At 45.4% G+C, this 19,603-nt stretch overlaps 3 protein-coding genes and 2 non-coding genes across 11 annotated transcripts in view; 3 read left to right on the forward strand and 2 right to left on the reverse strand.

Annotated features, from left to right (window-relative positions):
- The first annotated feature begins 1,006 nt into the window (after window positions 1–1,006).
- On the forward strand, window positions 1,007–10,014 carry LOC120819829 (cerebellar degeneration-related protein 2-like). Its single transcript, XM_040177570.2, is given in 9 exon segments — window positions 1,007–1,260; window positions 1,263–1,301; window positions 1,304–1,410; window positions 1,413–1,503; window positions 5,501–5,613; window positions 6,068–6,216; window positions 6,296–6,460; window positions 6,553–6,760; window positions 6,846–10,014. Coding segments are annotated over 9 exon segments (1,710 nt in total). The 5' UTR covers window positions 1,007–1,211; the 3' UTR covers window positions 7,635–10,014.
- Window positions 10,015–11,321: 1,307 nt separating this feature from the next.
- trnar-ucg (transfer RNA arginine (anticodon UCG)) lies at window positions 11,322–11,394 on the forward strand. The gene has a single exon. It is a non-coding gene; the product is annotated as a tRNA-Arg (tRNA).
- Window positions 11,395–11,890: 496 nt separating this feature from the next.
- On the reverse strand, window positions 11,891–13,837 carry mrpl58 (mitochondrial ribosomal protein L58). The gene is made up of 6 exons (XM_040177579.2): window positions 13,468–13,837; window positions 13,145–13,169; window positions 12,993–13,052; window positions 12,815–12,897; window positions 12,496–12,665; window positions 11,891–12,405 (listed from the first exon to the last, which is right to left on the reverse strand). The coding sequence occupies exons 1-6, from the start codon at window positions 13,618–13,620 to the stop codon at window positions 12,321–12,323; spliced, it is 576 nt and encodes a 191-aa protein (XP_040033513.2). The 5' UTR covers window positions 13,621–13,837; the 3' UTR covers window positions 11,891–12,320.
- Window positions 13,794–13,865, reverse strand: trnaq-cug (transfer RNA glutamine (anticodon CUG)). The gene has a single exon. It is a non-coding gene; the product is annotated as a tRNA-Gln (tRNA).
- Window positions 13,866–14,493: 628 nt separating this feature from the next.
- Window positions 14,494–19,603, forward strand: part of LOC120819822 (myocardin-related transcription factor A) — a 30,035-nt gene continuing 24,925 nt past the window's right edge. For 4 of the 7 annotated variants that reach the window (XM_078102800.1, XM_078102806.1, XM_078102803.1 and 1 more), the window contains exons 1-3: window positions 14,494–14,830; window positions 15,409–15,467; window positions 18,035–18,198. In XM_078102800.1, the coding sequence (XP_077958926.1) occupies window positions 18,075–18,198 (124 nt within the window). In that variant the 5' untranslated portion in view covers window positions 14,494–14,830; window positions 15,409–15,467; window positions 18,035–18,074. Of the gene's footprint in view, window positions 14,831–14,920; window positions 15,018–15,408; window positions 15,468–18,034; window positions 18,199–19,603 lie in introns of those variants that run through there. The other 3 variants (XM_078102802.1, XM_078102807.1, XM_078102810.1) reach the window with 1 other exon arrangement.

The following is a 19,603-nucleotide window of genomic DNA, read 5'->3' on the forward strand; positions in this document are numbered from 1 at the left end:
TTGACCACACCACAACTGACATTGACTAAGGGTCATTCGAAATCCGAGTTACATTGAACTCACCAGAAGACCACTCCCAGAGGTGTGGACACTTTCACACCTTTACGATGATCGGTATAAATACCTGTAGGAACCATTGTTCTGGAGTTCGCTGGTGGAGGCAACAGACGGGCACTAGTGATGGTCAAAGGACTGCCTGGGGCCTGTTGGTTGCTGAGACCAGCGGCTCCTCAGCTGAGATGTTCTTTTTACCACAACATTTTAACCGTTAGATCTGCGATGCCCTCTGTCCGCCTGGCGTTTCTTCATTTTTGAACACAACAGCAGCCATACATACACTTTGGACAATAATAAGATGCATTACAGTTACAGAAACATTGATATGTTGGAAAACAAAACATCAAACTGGGTCACATCTGTGTGATTACGCAGGGAACGCATTTGAAAGAGTCCCCAGTTTTTAACCTTTTTTCACAACTACACAAAATGTATTTACAAAACAACCTTTCGGCTTCAAGCAGTGATGCAACTTAACGAATACATTAGCTCTAGAGTAAGTAAACATTTAGAAATACATGCTACCATTTCATGCTACTTCTCTTGATCTACATTTCCGAGGCAAATATTGTACTTTCTACCCCACTGAAGTTATTTGACAGCTTCAGGTAGTTCAAAGATGTACATGATTATAATCAACTAATTAATAATGAGTAATGACTAATATAAAGTCATTAAAATTAGGTCAACGTTTACCAGCTGAAAACCTGAAATAATGAACACATGCGTGCATTAATCAATATAATCCAATCAAATGCATTAGTACTTTTACTCGTAAACAAGCACAACGAGTGATTCCAAGTCAGAAGTATGAGGTAATTTAATATTTAAAACTCACTGACGTAGAATTTGGTTAAATCGTGTGTGTGTGTTCAAAAAGAGTGTGTCTAGTGCATGTTGTCATAGCATGTTTACGTGGACGAATCAACAGGGACGAGCCGCGTAGAAGGCTACGTGAACGGAAACAGACTAAAACACTCGCGCTTTACGAGCGGCACCTGAAGGCATCGCGGGCGTGCAGCTGATAGCGGGGAGAAAGGAAGCGCCGTCGCATCACCGCCGCTGCCACGTCTGACGGATCCTCTGCAGCAGCAGCGACGGGGACTACGGGAGCGAGGACCTGGAATGATGGGCCGGCGCCGGGCGCTGTGGGGATGAGAGGGAGCGCGGTGCGAGTGACCGAGGAACCACAACGGGAGGAGGAAGCGAGGAGACGCACACAGAGCCGCGACCCTCCCGGTTGAAGCGAGCAGCTCCGAGCCGGGGACGAGCGACCCGGAGACGCCGGAGCCCTTTTGTTTCGCACGGAGCGGCTCGTCTCTGCGCTTGCCCCGGGTCCGGGAGGAGAGAGCGGGTGGTCCCCCATGCTAAACCCCGCCGGGGGAATGGAGGAATTCGTGACCGAAGAGGAGGAGCCGTGGTACGACCAGCAGGACCTGGAGCAGGGTAAGACACCATCCTCCCTTCCGCGCAGCATCACCTTCACCCGGGGCCGTTTTACTAGCCAGCCCCCGCTTAACAAAGGCTCTGTGTCGGGCTCGGGAACCGGCACGGACGTCCTTCACGAGGCCTTTCCTCAATTCGAACAACGGCGAAGTAGATTTTGAGGATGGAGCGGTGCTTCTGTGACAACAATGCATTGACAGCATGCCAAACAGGGCCTGCTGCTGCCTGCTCCCCTCCTAGACCCCCACTTAGCTTAAACATGACTAAACCAGGTTATTTCTAAAGGATGGATTTTGTGCATTTATTTTTTGGTTACCAGGCAATTGCACATTCTTTTTTTTTCTGCTTCCGGATTCTCAAATGGGAGATTTTTTGTGGCTGCACATTGGATTAGAATCAATGAAATTAAAGCAGTGCAGGATTTGTTTTTTTCAAAGAAAGGTTTGGATGTTTTGCTGAAAAAAGAAAACTCTATGGTATTGTGTGTCTGCAATTAAATACAATACAACCCTATTATTCCAAACTGTATTTATAAAAATACGCCCCACTTACTTATTGGCTTCTTAAAAATGTCACAAACCAATAAGTAAAGAGACATTTTCAATCTGCATCGTCCATATAACTTGGTGCTATTTATAATTGAAACAAATGATAGTTTTCATTGTTGATCGACCTGTTGATGACTATTTAGGTTCATTAAAAAGAAAACGCGTCAAATGCACATCACAGTTGTCTAGTTGTCTAGTGATGTCCTAAAATCTCTTGTTTTGGTGTTAAATTTACTATAATGTTAAGACAAAGAAAGGAACCCACTCGGGATTCGCTGTTCAGTCGTTGTCTAAACAACCTAATTCCAGCTAATGCACTCGCTCGACCTTTCCATTAAAAGGCCACCTGCTGCACGCGGCAGCAGCTGAACAACTGAATCTATCGTCTACACTTCTTACTCATCCTACTAATATTTGAATATATTATAATAGTCTTGGGTCCAATCAACAGGCCAACTAACTAATCGTTAAAGGTGTCATACTGTATATCAGACTGAAAACCACAACATTAAGTCACATTCTTTTCCAGATCAACTTGGTATTAGCCAATTTCCATATAGCCCAAGACTGTTGGACTCTAGAGGGGAACAATAACCAGTCACACACTGCAAAGTGCGTTTTGGACGAGGTCCCACTTTGTATTTTGCTATGCACGAACATCGGTTAAGACATTTGTCGGCGAACACATTTTATTCGATACGAATAGAAGAAAGAAAGATCGGGATCTCTCTCATGCTGATATGGCTCCCTTGAAAGATGTTTTCCTTTGATCACAGCGCCGGGCTCCCAACACACAAAGACGCCTCTCTGTCCGCCGCACCACTCCGGCCATTTCCTGTCTCCCCTCGCTTGTACGTAATCCCACCGGTTCATTCCCGTAGCTGAGAGGGTGCTGACGCAGTGGTGTTGACCTAATCCCGTCTGCGCACACTGGCACATACAAGAAACCGCAATCATGACATTAGTCCTTATTTTACAGCGGAGGAAAGAGTAAAAGAGATACAGGAGAAAAGGTCACAATGCCTCCGGAGCAGAGGTCATGTATTGTGCGACGTTTCAGGATGCCACAAAGCCGAGACAGAAACCGCCATTGTGCTACGGTGCTGTAGTTGTCGTCACACCAGAGCCTCCGGCAGGCTGACCTCAGTGCTGTGATGGAGAACGTTTATGGTGGAAACGTGGTAGAAGGAAAAGGCCGTTGAGCTTAAACAAATGAGCCGATGAATTGATCGGTTAAATCAACCGAAAAGGAATCAGCAAATGTTTTGTTTCATTGTTTCAACTCCACTAATCATTAATTGATTTAACCCACAAAGACTCACACAGAAGCACCACTTAATAACTTCCATCTTAAATCAGAATGCTTGGTTAAAATAGAAGGTCTTCAGGAGGTGGACCCTGGTTGCAAACGAGTTCACCGGGAACAAGAAAACTAACTCCTAGTGAGGCTATCCAGTCAAAGCTGATGACGCGTGTCTTATCAGTGCTGCTAATACGACGCCACCAGCTAGCTTAGCTTAGCATAAAGTAAACAACCAGCCTGGTAACACGATCTGCCCAGCAGAACCTCCAGAGCTCACCCGTCAAAGCGTTGCATCTTCATACGCACGCATCTCACTGCCTTTCCTCCTCTCTTCCTTTAAGGCCAGTGAATGAAGGGCTTTGTTTGTGTGCACATTTAGCAGATTTCAATCTTGGAAAGCCAAGTCCAGACATGCCGTTTTGGTTGGGCCCGTTGTGTGTTCGCCAGATCCTCTACTGGCCCGAGTCCAGGAGAGACCGCAGGTTTGTTTGCTGGACCAACATCTGATGCTGATCCTTTAAATGATCTTGATGTGTGCTGTTTACACCATAGAGTACGAAAGGGCAACGAAATCCTGCAGGAATCCGCTGCTTTGGCTAATAAAACATTAGTGTGGGTTTTTAGACAAAAAAGCCATCCGCCATTTTTCTAAATAATTCATTTCTGGCCGCTGGATGCTTCTGGAATCTTTGTCTCTGCAACACAGGACCAGAGGAAGAGAAGAAGTCCTGTTTTCCTCATTCCAACGAATCTCATGGGAGATACGCACCTAAAGAAACAACACCGCCTGTGGAAGAGATCACACACACACACACACACACACACACACACACACACACACACACACACACACACACACACACACACACACACACACACACAGCATGTTAACGGATACAGGACCAGTCAAAAGTTTAGACACGTTCTCTCATTCAACTCAAAATCTGCCTTGCGTCAACAGTGCAACCAATTTCTCAGAATACACACAACCGCACTGCCAAGTGGTTGCAACCGGTTCTCTGTAGCACATCAGAAAGGCGTTCGTCACACGTGATGAGATTACACCGGCGCGCTGGTCAGTCCGGCGTGGAGCAAACGGATGCTGTGGTGTGCGAGTGCAGTGAGTGGTATCGATCGGCTCTCTTCCCCTCATCCACCTTCGCGTTGTGCCCCTCCTCCTGCGGTGACCTCGTAGCCGAGCTCCATCTCTGCCAGCGGGATGTGGGGAGTAACACGGCGTTTGGGTGGTCTGGTTTTCCTCGGTGGAGTTGTGGTTTTTAGATTTGTTACAATTGGTCCATTGTGACAAACAGTCGGGGTCCGAATGTGATTTTCCTCCCAGTCATCAATATCCAATATTCATTGGCTGCTTTTAGTCCTCAGCTTTCTCTCTCTCGCAAAACCGCTTCCTGCTGACTCCGACTGAATGACGTAGGCCTTCAATACCGCTGAGTCAGAGCAGCGTTGGAATGAAGTACGACGCCAGTGACTTGTGTTTCTTAGGAGGCGCTCAAACAGCCCGCAAGCCAAAATACAAATGCTAGAGCGGAGCGAAATAAGCTGCTAAGATGTTCTTTCTTTTTAGACCAAGATCCCTGGAGCACTAGTTTTCAAGGCTTGAATGAAAAATCTGATGGTCTCCTTTCAGGCTATTTCAGCGGGGAAGGCGTCTCGCTAAATAATTCTCGGCACCAATCTCTGACCTTCGTCTTCATTGAGCGGAGAGCCGAGGACCCGCAGCGAGACAGCGAGCCTCTGCTCTCCGTATATGTGATCTGGTTCAGTGCAGACTGGGACGACGTGATGGACCCTCTGACCATTCTTCCCCAGGCCCCGTTATCACCTTGCCTGGAAAAGATAAAACGTGCTTTGTCAAATCCATCTATCTAAATTCTACGGATGTGAGATCATATAGTATTCTCGGTTCTGTCCTCTGTGTCCTTCCCCGACTATTCTTCTTTCTCTGTCACCATTTCCTTTCACACACTCCTAGATGATCATCTGGTCTTCTTCCAGCCCCTCTGCTGCCTTCTTTTATCCCAATCCTCAACATTTGCTCTTTGCATCCTTTGCTAAATGGACGTCTTGCTGTCGACGCCTGTTGCTCATTCGTTCGTCCCTTTCTCCATCTCTTTGTGATTTCTAGACCTCCACCTGGCGGCAGAGCTGGGAAAGACTCTTCTGGAGAGAAACAAGGAGCTGGAGGATTCCCTGCAGCAGATGTACATCACTAATGAAGAGCAAGTGCAAGAGATCGAGGTGTGAAAGTTTTATTATTCCTCACTTGTGAATTCTTAAATAAAGTAAATAATCAGGTTGCGCCATCGTTGACATTATTCATAACCTTATTTATTGAATACTTTGGTTTACTGCTGTTTTCCAATAGTAGAAGGGTGGTTAACTTTATAAACCCCCAAAAGTATGTAAATGGTAATTTGGGAATGTTCCACTGAATACAGTGAGGCAGTATTTCATACCAATCATCTTATTTTTAGAATTGGAATGAAGTTCTCTGTAGCCGTAATAAATGAGCAATGAATCCTATTAAATAATGAATAAATTAATCTCATCGTGTATCATCATCTCACCAGAACCACCTCGTTTCGCGTGGCGGCCAATGAGCGGTCGCCTTGCCCCTCAGCGTCCAAGATGGTCGCTCCTTTTTAAGAGGATTTCAGTCTCGGTGCGTGTTGTCCACTTGTCCGCCCCACAGTACCTGTCCAAGCAGCTGGAGGTCCTACGGGACATGAACGAGCAGCATGCCAAAGTGTACGAGCAGCTGGACGGGACCGCCAGAGAGCTGGAGCGCACCAACCGCACGCTGGTGATGGAAAGCCGGGGCTCCCAGCTAAAGATAGAGACGTGAGTGGAAATGGGAGTTTAAAAAAAAAGAAAACTCCTTCTCATACCCTTCTAACACCTTCTCTTCCCCCTGGTCCAGGCTAACGGGGACCATAGATGCTTTGCAGAACCAGGTGGAGTCTCTCTCGGGGCAGGTGGAGCAGCTTGGCGCCATGGAGCAGCTCCGAGTCAGGAGGGAGAAGAGGGAACGCCGCAAGACCATCCACTCCTTCCCCTGTCTGAGGGAGCTCTGCACGGCCCCCAGGTACTCGTCTCCTCCCACCCTCCAGAGAGAGGAGGAGGTGGAGGCTCCTCTTCACAACGTTGAGAACAAAGTCTTTTTTTTTTTCCCGTCAGGTATGAGGACGAGTTTGTGGTGGGCCGGGCTGAGAGCTTCACTGTGGACGCCAAGCGGCCGCCGTTCGAGGAGGAGAACCAGCACCTGAGGGAGGCGGTGTCGGCGCTCCGCGCGGCCGCCCGCACCGAGAGGGGGCGGCGGGAGGGGGTGGAGAGGGAGTGCAGCCTCCTCCTCGGAGAGTTCTCCCGCCTGCAGACGCGGGTGCAGGTGGGTGCACGCCGGGTATGTATTATAAAACAGGTGTTTTACGCGTTCATTTCACGTGAGCGCTGTTTCGCGTCTCTGCCTGCAGGATGCTGAGAGCTGCCAGGCGAGGGTGCGCGAGCTGGAGGTGGAGCTTCGGGAGCTCCAGCAGCTGCGCCGCGCTCGTACTTTCCTGCTGAGCAGCGAGGACGACGGCGCCACTCTCACCCAGACGGTCCTCAACAGCACGCCGGAGACCGACACTTTCCTGGAAGGCGAGGTCGGGGAGGCGGGAGGGGGCGTGAGGGAGGAGACCGAGGGCGGGGCGGGCGGCGTCGGCGTCGGCGTCGGCGGGGAGGCTCTCCCCGATTCCAGCCCGGTGAGGAAGAGCTGCAGCGACACGGCGCTGAACGCCATCGTGGCCCGCGACGCCTCCGGCCGCCGGAGGGGCAGCTACGCCCTGCACGCCAACAGCGTGAGGAAGAGGGGGATGTCCATCCTCAGGGAGGTGGACGAGCAGTACCACGCCCTGCTGGAGAAGTACGAGGAGCTGCTGGGGAAGTGTCGGCGCCACGAGGAGAGCCTGTGTCACGCTGGGGTCCAGACGTCCAGACCCGTGTCCCGGGACCCCTCCATGAAGGACTGCGCTGTTGGCCCCACGCCGGCGCCGGCGCCGCCGCCCACCCCCACCCAGTCGCCCTCCACCCCGGAGGCCATCGAGAGCATCAGCAAGCAGGTGGAGGCGGTGGACAAGAGGCTGGGACAGAACACTCCGGAGTACAAAGCGCTTTTCAAAGAGATCTTTTCTCGGATCCAGAAGACCAAGATGGACATCAAAGCTACCAAAGCGGCGAAGGCCGGCAAATCTGGCAAATCCGGCAAGTCTAGTAAACAGTAAAAGGTGCACCGGTTAGCTCGGAGGGGACCGCAACGCGCCATCTCAGTGTTAAGTGTCTTATAGGGGGCGGTAGCTTGGAACAGCTTAGTTCAGCCGTCCGACTGTATAAGAGAGTTTGATTAGCATGTGATCGATTGGAAAAGCTTTGCAGAATTCAGTCTTATTTCTAAGAAATAAATGAATTTCGTTAAGCGCTAGATTGAGTGCAGCCCTCGTATTACTCTCACTCAGTGTTAACAACTAAATATACCGGCTTCCCTGCCTGACCGCAGGCGTCTACCACAATAATAAAATAACAGCAGTTTGCCTCACAAGTGCACGAAATGTCAAAGCGTCACAAAATAACACTCCGTGATAAACGAGTGGAATTCAAAATATTATACTAACATGAATCTGTATCTCTTCCGTTGTATTATAATGGCCTCCGCTAACACTTAACGCATAATTACAGTTAGAAAAACCAAGATGGATCCTCTCAGGCTACAGCGCAGTCGGCCTCTACCAGGAGCTTGAGGCGGCGGCGGCGAGTCACAGTACGCGCACGCTGCTTTTAGGTTTACGGAGCCCTTTCGTGTGGACGACGCCGCTGCCTTTGCACCGTTGTCTGTGTGCCTCGACCGCTTCAATCTAGACTGACGTGTAATGTAATCTGGACGCGGTGGAGGAACGGCTTTCTTCCTGGCAGTTTGTTCTGAACATTGATGCCACTCTCCGGCGTGTGGGATGAGACGGCTAGAAGACGACACATTTGGGCTTCGGTTGTGTATGCGGCCGACTGTTTCCTACCAAACTGTTTTTACTTTGTTAAGCGAGATATAACATTGGTTTAGTCCTCTTTTGAACATCGCTATGCTGTGTGTTCTGCCTTTAGATAAGCAAGCTGTGTGCTCCTTTAGCATCTTATTGAGCAACGCGATGGTGGACTAGAACCCCTGTCACGCTAATTACTGTAGTTAGACAATATATTTGTTACAATAAACGATATTAACGTCCTTTTAAGACCATTTCTATCCTCATGGTATAATATAATGGCATAATATTGTAAGTATAGCCTTTCAAACGGCGATGAATCTTTAAGTATTTAGCATATCTAGATATTCTAAAGACCACACGACCAGAACAATGACAGAAAATGGGCTCTGTTAACAAAAAATGTTTGTGCTCTGCCTAAGTCTTATAATAGTATGTGAAAATCCTAATATCAACAAACACACAAGGGTTTAGGATGTCGCAAAATATATTCGAAACCTGGTCCATATGTTGTACATGAGTCGATGGCGTAACAATGCTCAACATCACGTCCGTATATTGTACGATAGGTCAATTATGTAATTCTCTTGACAGGCCTACTTGTGCTTGCATTCAAAATACCTTCACCTTTTAAGTGTTAATGTCACTTAAGCTCTCCAACTGGACTACATCGGGGCAACAATACCATAGCTTGTCTAGATACATGGAGCATTGTTTATTGATAATCTTATTGTACCGGTGGTTTCTTTGAACGTGTCACACTGATGATCCCACTAAATGCTAAAACGCTGCTGTCTGGCAAAAGACTTGGATTGTTATTTTTTTTTTAGTTTTGGGCCATTATGGACACTCGTCATACAGAATATAAAAATCCCTTAATCGAGATGTTCAATGGTGTTTTTTTTGTGTCATATGAGTGAGCATTCTTATTAATTAGGGGGAGGGGGTTTCTGTTTCTGCAACAGACCACTACTACAAAAGAAAGGATCCATTGACATTTGGATTGGAAAAGATAAGGACCCTTCTTTCTTCCTTGAGGAAAATGGTCCAGTAGTGGAAACAAAAATTCTTAGGCGCTATTTAAACTATTTCTAACAGTGTCAAGAATATGTTCCCTTTAATTCTTAATTTAGCAAAACAGCAACCAGATTAAGGACTGACATGCAAACGAATTTCTCACAATAGACACTACATCAGCCTGTTTTTCTGGGGAAGCTCCCCTTCGTGTGTAAACATTTAGTGTTATTACATTTGAAGCCATAGCTGAGCTTGAACACTGACAAATGTGTGGAGGAAGAGCAGCGGATGGATGGGAGCTCGCTACCTGGTGCTGAACAGCTGTGGCATACAGGAGTGCATTCGGGGTCTACGCTTGTTATTTAGATAGCGTGAGCAGCGTGCGTTAGCATAACAAAACCAGGCCAAACCACAGCCGGTAAAAGGCTTGTAATGTGTATTTACTGCAATGTCTCACCTATTGCACTTGAACATGTTAGACGCCTCATCTTTTGTAAATTCAGTATAGCTAACATGAGATTGTACCCTTGTATTTATTTGTGTCTGAATTTTTCATTTTTTCATTTTATTTTGCTTTTTATTTTAATTCTCCGAATAAAGTTATTTGACTGGCTTTACTACTGTCATGCATTTCAAATACTGTGTTATTATTTAAGATATTGGCATTGAATTTTAGCCTCCCCAGGTATTACTCATGAACGTTACTAATCTTAGACCTTCTTAACCCTGCTAATAAAGCATGAAGAGTATTCTGTGTTGTTGTATGTAAAGATACTAAGTGACGAGGGGGGTCAAAAACATCAAAAAAGTTTGGCTCTTCCAGCTTTATATATCGTTAATTGAATTGATCTTAACAGTAGTGACCAACATACTTAAACACATTCAAGATTCAAAGATTTTATTGTCAAATACACACCCCCTGTCTATTGAAATTCTTATGCTTGCTGTTACCCGTAACACTTGCCTTTTCTGGAAAGCCACCAATTTTAAAATAAAAATAAAAATACAATATTTACATAAATTTAAATGAAAGTAAAATAAGGTAGAAATGAGTTAAGGGAAAAAACTGAAAAAACTAAATATATTTGAATTGACTGTTACATACAAATTGTTTTTTAGGCTTTCTTATAATTTCTATTTAATTTTACTGAATTGGGTTAGAAAGGCGCTGTGACTCTAAATAAACTTCTTTACCTAAAGTTCCTACTAAACCATAAAAATGGTGCTTGAGCAGTTGTTCTGGTGTTTTAAATTGAATTTGCTTTTAAATGACCATGTAACTCCAGACAGAAAACACCCTACATTAGGACCAACATGTCTAATCAGTTGAGCCAACTTAACTTGCTGTATATTTTCAAACTGCATCCTTCATCTCTAAAAGCAATAAAAAAGCAAGAAAATAAATACTTTGAGTTAAAAAATAAAGAAAAATGTGTAGAGAATGACATAAAATACAACAATGCAGCTAGCAGACGTAAATGTAGTTATAATACGGATCATCTTTATGTCAAACGTCAAACAAATTGTTGTGTCTACAATCTAGACGTAAGGAAACATTATTGTGGCATCTAAAGATAAAGAATCCTCGGTTGAAATAACATGCCAGGGTGGGGTTAGTAGTTATATCCTACCTCATTACCATATGTACACAGCATTAGTATATATAGTGTTGAATTGAAGTTGAATGTCGGCGAAACAAATATAAATAAGTGTTCAACAATGCTCAAGTTGTAGATATTCATGGCTTTAATTGATTTTGTATCTATTTCAGTCTTTTTCTATTTTTAATTGTTATTTTCTTGTTTGTGTGTATACATCTATTTTAGGTGTAAGTTAGTACAACGGAAGTCCCTTCCCTCCTGACTAAAATCATTGTCTCACAACAACATCTACAAAATACTGACCGAATGAAGTCACCAAGACCGCGTGGCCTAATGGATAAGGCGTCTGACTTCGGATCAGAAGATTGAGGGTTCGAGTCCCTTCGTGGTCGTCTTTTAGCTGTTCACCAAATCATTGCATTTGGTGGCCATTTTATAGGGGAAAGCTATGGTAAACTACTAGGCGCTTAGATTTTATTCTCCGCCCGTGGTATCTTCACGAGTCAACGATCACCAAGTCTCCATTGAGTTAATGGTTGACACTTTTGTTGCTTTCTTCGCTATTATCATCCATGACGTTAAGTCAACACCAATCACTTAACAGACATTGTAATTTAACATGCAAAAAAAAGTTATTTAGTTACCACGATAGCTAACTTATCACATACTGATCAGTGGTGTTGAATAGTAGGAGAATATAAATAGTATATTTGGCAGTAGGTGCACAACGGAGCAGAGTGGCGCAGCGGAAGCGTGCTGGGCCCATAACCCAGAGGTCGATGGATCGAAACCATCCTCTGCTAGCTTTTTTTTCTTCGGCCGTCTCAATCCAGTTCTGTGGAATACCTCTTTGTGAACCTGTTCCTTGAAGCCCTATTTAATAACAGATTTTACATGTAAATGCGTTTGTTTATTTCCATGTTATTTGTTGTTGTATTCATACATTTATTTCGATGTCTACATTTAATAAGCTCTTGTTTATCTATTCTTGTAGGAAAATGACCTCGTTGTTGAGATAAAGCAGGCACTCGAGCATACTAAACATGTTAACAAGTGCAATACAACTAACATTATTACATTGTTACACATTGTCTAACAATCCGATGTGTCAAAGAATGCAGTTAACACCAGCCAACAGTAACTGTTAACAGTAAGAGAACAATTATTACTGTTTTGTCTATTTCTGGTATTTAAAGGAAAATGCTTCTACTTGCTTTTATTGTATAGGAACAGAAAGACAAAATAATTTACACTGGACATAAAAATGATGTGTAATTATTGACAGTAAAGTCGTCGGAGGTGGAAACGTAACAGTCAATCAGTCAAAGTCCACTCGTCTGCTCTTCTTGAGAGCTGAATTGATCTTCTTCTGTTTGAGTCGCTCCATGTTCCCCTTTTCTAACCTGCACGAAAAACACATTTCACATTAAAGAGCCGCCGCAGAGGATACGTTCACAATCAAAGTGGAAGCATAACAGCGGGTGAATGAATACCTGGCTGCCCTTAGAGCCACGTCCTCTGCCGTTGGCTCACACGGCTTCTCGCTGGCCTCGGCCAGAATGGCAGAAATCTTGTGGATACAATCAGAAAGGTTTCTCTGCTGACTCCTGCTCAGCTCCGAGGTCACCAGAAGCTCCCCGGCTTTGTTGATGCGGTTCTTGTTCTGAGCCGGGAAAATCAGAGAAATGTGCAGGGTGGGTTTTAACATTTACAACTCAGCAATTTGGGCTGAGCACATTTTCTGCTGCAAATGCAAAGATCCATTGATAGAGAATGAAATATACATGAATTACAATAATAAAATAAGCAGACCTTTTCAAAGATGTTCCGTCGAACATCTTCAGGGATCCAGTCGGCTGTAAGCACGTGGAATCGGACCTCTGCTTTTGTGCTGACTGCAGATTGAGATGTCATTACACAATGACAATGACAACACAACAAGATTCAACTGCGACACATATGTGTAACAATGGCGTTAAACTTTGAGAACCTTTATTGACATGTTGACCACCCGGCCCACTGCTTCTGCTGTAAGTTACCGTCAGGCGGTCTTAGAACCAAAACAAAACAAATACATTATTGTTAAATAACAGAATGGAAAAAATCATTTTGTAATGCTTGATTATGCATTTGTATATTTACCCACTGGAATGTGCACCCGGAAGTCCTGGAAAGTGTAAATAAAACACATTTGTTGCTAGGCATCCTTGACATTACGTCCATTGTACTGACATCGTTTAGACCACGTCATACTACTTTTACACTGTTTTGTGTTTCTTTGGCTGAGTAATGCTCATGCCTACATTCAACAAAACATGCTATAATTTTTCACGCGGTCTATGCGGAAGACATGGGCTTGTTCGTGTTTAGGTAGAGAGAGACACATATTGACCGGGATACAATATTCGACGTAACACCTTCACTGTCGTTCGCTCCTCCACAATAAGTCTGGACGTTTGACTAACCTCGGTTGAGTCTGTCCCTCGCGTCCTGTAACCCACGTTCTGCTGCCAATTTGTGTTAATGTGTCTTATTACAACATTCTTTTGCTGTGGAACCACGTTTCCTCCAGCCCGGCGACATAGTAAATAACAACGACGTGCGATGTGCGCCGCCATGTTGGACTGACGTCAGTATGGTTAGCGATTCGCTAACTCATGTAACTCATGTAACTTTGCAGTAACTGCTTTAAAACTATGCAACGCTTCCGGATTCTTTACTTTGATGCTACGTAGAAAAACATCACACAGACAGCCTCCACCTGCAGGAGAAGGTACAAAATGCTAAAGACAGGTTCCACCGAGATTTGAACTCGGATCGCTGGATTCAGAGTCCAGAGTGCTAACCATTACACCATGGAACCTTAAAATTGCCCCAGCAACAGAACAGAATATGTAGTTGTGGGAACCGATAATGGAAATGTTTATGATGATGATGATGATGATGATGATTTATACCGTGAAAACGTTTGTTGTCAACAGAATCAAATAGCAAAAAAACTACCTTGTTGCAACACACTAAACACACTTCTGTACATTACACACATAAATCACCGCTACCAAGTGTGCACCCGACTTTTCCTAAACACAACCTCATTCCTGCCCCCAGCCCTAACCTCAACCCCCAGCTCTCCCTTAATTTCAATGCAAAAAAACATGCAAAAGGTTTTTTAATCATGGTCTTGATAAAACTTGTTAGTAAAGGTTTTATGTAAACTCACCTGGGAAAACACCTGTTTTGACCACGTTTAAGCGACCAGTGGTACAAAAACAAATTGTGAGCCCGTGCATTTTCCCTCCTTCCTTGACCCTCACTAAATCTAAAAGTTGTAATGGACCCTAAAGCCCGTCAACAATGTTTCTGACATTAATGCATTTGCATTTTATTGGCAGTTTGGTCCAAAATAGAAGTCAAGTGCACTACTTTAATTTTGTAGAGACGTCCACGCGGATCGGCGCTAGATGGAGACAGAGACCTCTCGACTAAACCGTGATTGCGTGTAACGTTAGTTTATAAATATACACACATCGTTACATATATCTACACTTTTCTCTTTCTTCACGTCAAACGATGAACATATTCCGTTACAGACGCAGGGACGGCCCCGGGTCTTATATCTGCGGTCATGACGCGAGTGCATCACCCATCGTGTCACAGGAGTCACAGTAAAGTGGCTGTTTGTTGTTGTGAGGTGAAGGAAGTGGGTCTCCGCTTCCCACGGAGAGGAGGGTTTTCCGGTTAAACTTTCCTTTGTGATTCCGAAGTGTTGGTGCTACGCCAGCGCCGTTTATCCCCACAGACGCAACACAAAAGTCGCGACCATGAAAAGTAAGCGCGGATACACAACGTTACATTAGAGAGATGGCGCCCCGGGATTAGCTAACGTTAGCACGAGTTGTAGCGCTTGTCAGACATAGCATGCTAACGCTAGTTAGCTAACTCGGTGTGTCTGGCCAGTCTGCGGTTAACGGGGATGCCGAAGAGATTGCAGACGTAACCCGGCATCAATAATAAGGTCGTCTTTATGTCGTTCGTAGCCCCTCGTGCTCGTTAGGTCGCTTGTGTGCAATTTGAAATAGTAGCCACACTTTAATTTGGCTCTGGACTGTTCAGGTTAACTCCCACTTCGACAAGCTAACGCTAGCTTAGCTAGCTCGTCTGTGTTTTGGACACTGACAGCAGCCGGCTGCGGCCCCGTGACATCCGTGGAATGGGCCTCCTGCAACGTGGATTCGTCTCGCCTCCGACATACATTTTGTTGTTAATCTCATTTACTCCACGGGGGCCTCGTTTTACTCTGATACTGAAACTTCAACTCAACGTCACATTCCGTTGAACAAACGGCCAGAAGCCAGTTATTCTCTATTTGCAATTTTCTTTATTGTTTTTTTTTTATTCTTCAACAGAACCGTTCATGGCTCCGTCCTGCTGAGACGCGACCCCCCTTCAGTATTCAGTGAAGCAGGTAAGCAGCAGGCCGAGGTGGTGCTCCATGACCTTTGCTGGTGGTACTTCTTGGTGTAGCTTCCCTCCTATGAGGGGGTGTCAGGACGCTGGTTATCTGTGGGACCAAGATGCATATCTGAAGGACCAGCGTGGGCCGCTGCAGAGGAATGCTGGAGCGTACCAATGCATGTTTGAACAGCAGCCTTCTTCTGGGAAAAATTGATTTACTGTTGTCTCCATTGTTTGCTGTGTCTCGGCCGCAGTGGGATCACAGGTGTATTTAAAAGTATGTGTCAATATAGCGTGTCAGGGTATCGTGTTTATATGAATGTCTGCGTCTCTTAAGTGATGTGTTGTGCTGAGACAGAGATCACATGTGACTCTGCAAACAATTTCTCGCACGGTAGGCGGCCTTCAGTCCCGATGGAGTTGCGAGTAATGCATGTAGTTATCAGCATGGTAGACAAGGTACTGGCTTGCCGTATTTCTCTGCAGAAGTGTTTTTATGCAGCTGTCTGACTTTACTTCTTAATGTAATACAGGAGTTTTAGTACCACTGAATTTCCCCGTCATGTTATTTCCTCCCGGTCCAAACCAGTTTCCTCTTCCTCAGTCTGAGTGGGAAGGTTTGTGCCTCCCTCATCTGGACTTGTTTTGTTTTCTTAACATTTGTAACATGTCATTTCCGGGTGCATGTCACTCAGATTTCAGGGGAGGCGGATGAAGGATTTGAGTGACACGTAATTTGCACATTATTCAGATATTTGAAAACTTAATAATAAAAATCCAAATCAACAGGGCCGCGTGGCTCTAAAACACATATTTGCAGAGGAAGCTCGGCACACACCCCGGCAGCAGGCCTGCCTTTGGAAAATAACAATTAGCAACGTGCCGCCCTTGTTACTGGGCCTGTTCCGTACATAGGAGTGTTTTTCTAAGAGTAACACCAGGCTTACTGCAGTAAATGTCCAAAGCCGGTACAAATAAATGAGCGTTACTTGGCAGCATATTTATGATCATTTTCCTCCACTAGTCTAAGCTGAGAAATTGGTTCCCCTCTATGCTTAACCAGTTTATATTGTTAGTCATTACTGCTGGACTGTTAACACATTCTGGCTCAAGCTGCATCGACTCAGATGTCAAAGGCTTCCACTCCTTTGGTGTCATTAATGTTAAGTAAAAGAATGAGCTGAATTTTTTAGGTCCTCCAGTTTCCGGTTGCTGGTTCAGTAATTGCTGGATCGCTGTTATTTAGAAAAGGGACGCTGTTAATGTTGTTACCAACACTTTCATTCCTGATAGGAGGAGGCGACATGTCTGGACGTTATCGGGCCTATTTTGCAAAAGCTACTATGTAAAACAGATATTTAGTTATTTAAATCTGTGTTTGTAACATATGCACACAACTTGATGGCTGGCATTTGTGCAGCAGTAGTGCACAGTTGAATTGAACATCAGTTTACGTATGCTTCTGCAGATTGGTCTGATCGGAAGATGACGTTATTGCCAATCATGACATCATTGCCATACCAATAAGTTATTGGTACCAATAACTTATTGGTATGGCAATGATGTCATGATTTCAAGCTAAGGGTCTTTACTCACTAGTGGTCGGTAATGTCTCGCCACAGGTTCTGTGTTCATGACGGGCGGTTTGGTCCATTCCCGTCTACAGTCTGGTCTTTGCATACTGTGAAATCCGCTGCTGTGTGACCATCGCCATGGAAACGCTCTTTTCCTTGCCGTCTTCAGAGTTAGTCTGCACAATGAGCCCCGTTTCAACTTTAAACTCAACCTTACTGGTCCCTAATGACGACGTCTGTTGATTTGTAGATTCACGTCCTTTATTGCTTTCTTTTTATTAAAAATTCTCCAGCTCCGAGGGGGAGGGGGGGGGTTGTTGCACGGTTTAAACGTATGGAAATGGCTTTGAGGCAAATAAGGAAAAACAATCCATAATTGTGGCAGCCTGTAAAAAAAAAAACAGTATCATTTATGTAAAGGTTTCATTTTGTATCTCTCTCTGAAGACGTAACACTTTTTACTAATGAAGTGATAAAGTATCTCCTTTATTGGAGAATGGAGCAAATTCAAGGAGGGGGGAGGGGCCTTGCTAGGAAAAGGATAAGTAATTCTCCCCCAACTCCACACTGCTTTGGGCGTGCTGGGGCCACACACCCAAATCTATTGCTCAATTTAAAAACCCAATGAAAATACCTCCGGGGGTCGGTAAGATGTTATCGAATGTGATGATGTTTTGCTACTTTGCATCAGGGACAAACGCCGTACCGCCAGAGTTTGTGCTCCACAGGTAGATCTTAAGCTGCTTACCTGTCTGATAATTAAATGCCAACCTTGGTATCATCGTCAAGTCCAGCGTCTGGGATGCACCCAAAGTAGATGTTGGATAAAACACTAAACCAAAGGTTTGCACGTATGTGGAATGTATACATATGTAGTTGTTTCTTATTGAATACCTGTGAAGTATTACTTTTTAAAAATGCCTTCTTGTTTGCAGTCGATCACTTAAAATCACACTTTAGTTTATTCCTTCCACTTTAACGAAGGCCCTGTTTGTTGCTGCAGGTCTCTCTCCGTCACACTGGCTACGCTAGGTCCTGCTAGCATGGAGGTCGCCGGGGCGCCAGGCTTGGTCCCCAGCCCCCAGAGCGAGGCGGTGACCTGCGAGCTCCAGGAGCTGACCCTTCACCCCGGAGCCGTCCCGCGCCCCCTGCAGGAGAGGAAGAACGGTGGGTCTCCCCCTCTCTCTCTCTCTCTCTCTCTCTCTCTCTCTCTCTCTCTCTCTTTCATATATTACAACATATATTCCTCCAAGCCAAGGAGGCAGAAGTTAAATATCAGATGTGTCTGGACGTCTTGTTCATTTGTCAGCCGAGGGCCTCACCGCAGAGGGTGTGTTAAGAATCAGGGACGTGCAGATTCGAGTGTGTGTGTGTGTGTTTGTTCCTGTGTGTGAGGCTGCGTGCAGTGACGTCTCCGGCAGGAAGGGAGTGGAGAAGCTGTTGTACCTAATTGACTTGCTCCTCTGCGCTGACCTCTCCTTACAGGAGACTGAGCTGCATGTTAGCTGTGTGGATTTAAGACGCAATTTCATTTGGATTTGAGTTGGAAGAGCTGATTTGTTGCTGATTTTATATCAACGAGTAAATCAGAGTTTATAAATGACTAAGTATTTGTAAATCAAGCTTAATCTCCTTTTCCTGCCATCGTGGACTAAGCTGAATAGACGTGGGCTGATAGCTGAATCCATCAATCGCTTTAGTCAATCAGCAATTAAGTGTTTGGGTCTCTCAAACGTCAAAACATTTGCTGGTTTTATCTTGTCCGTTAGGTGGATGTGCTGCTTTTCTCAGTTGTCTGAACTGAAACTCTTTCTCATTCATCCTCGTACAACGTGTTTGAAGGTCGTTTCTGAAAACCAAACCAGGCTTCGTCTGGTTACGACCCAGACGAGCACTTCCAGTGGCCTCAGTCTGGCCCTGGAGCAGTGCCACACACACACACACACACACACACACTGGTTTTCTTTTTTATAGCCAACATTGAGGTGTATTATTGCACGCATATAAAAAGTAGTTACACACGTTGGCATGAACTGGGTCAATAAAGGCAAACTTCCTGGTTTTATTGCAACTTTATCTTTGTCTGCCACATTGTCCATTGTGCCCGGTTGGGCGTCGGCCCCGCGGCGCTCTGCAGTCTGACCCGCCGTTGACTTGTCAAGAAGGGAACGTCGCACCACGTTGGACCGGTGAATGATTCACTGCCTTTCAGGCGACCTCGAGTAATGTGCAACTCAAGGAACGCAAGTCAACGCCGGGGGGGGAAGAGGTGGAGGCCCAGCGCGGTCGCCTTCTGAACCTCAGGCCACGGCGGGATTTACGGCAGGCGTTTCACACCCAACCACATTTCAAGCGACGGCTTCATCAGTTAAGAAACGTTGCCGTGTTTCCCGTCACCACGCCGGACCACGTCTGCATCTGAAAGGCGAGGAGCAGGCCTAAGGCGCCACTCCCGAATCTAAACAACCCCTGGCCTCGTTGGCCTGCGCACTCCATTACGCTCGCCCAAAAAAAAGAAGCCGACATGCCGCTGCAGGCCCTCCTGCAGCTAAATCTCATCGGGAAGATGCTT

This window comes from Gasterosteus aculeatus, chromosome 5, assembly GCF_964276395.1.
Source record: "Gasterosteus aculeatus chromosome 5, fGasAcu3.hap1.1, whole genome shotgun sequence".
In the NCBI taxonomy this organism is placed as follows: domain Eukaryota; kingdom Metazoa; phylum Chordata; class Actinopteri; order Perciformes; family Gasterosteidae; genus Gasterosteus; species Gasterosteus aculeatus.

Bases quoted from the DNA above. Each gene is read 5' to 3' on its own strand.
- mrpl58 (XM_040177579.2), bottom strand. From the start codon at position 13,620: ATGGCGGCGCACATCGCACGTCGTTGTTATTTACTATGTCGCCGGGCT. The intron at 13,170-13,467 runs GTTAGTCAAACG...TACACTTTCCAG, and splicing joins GAGGGACAGACTCAACCGAG to GACTTCCGGGTGCACATTCC. The intron at 12,666-12,814 runs GTCTGCTTATTT...TTCCCGGCTCAG, and splicing joins GACGGAACATCTTTGAAAAG to AACAAGAACCGCATCAACAA.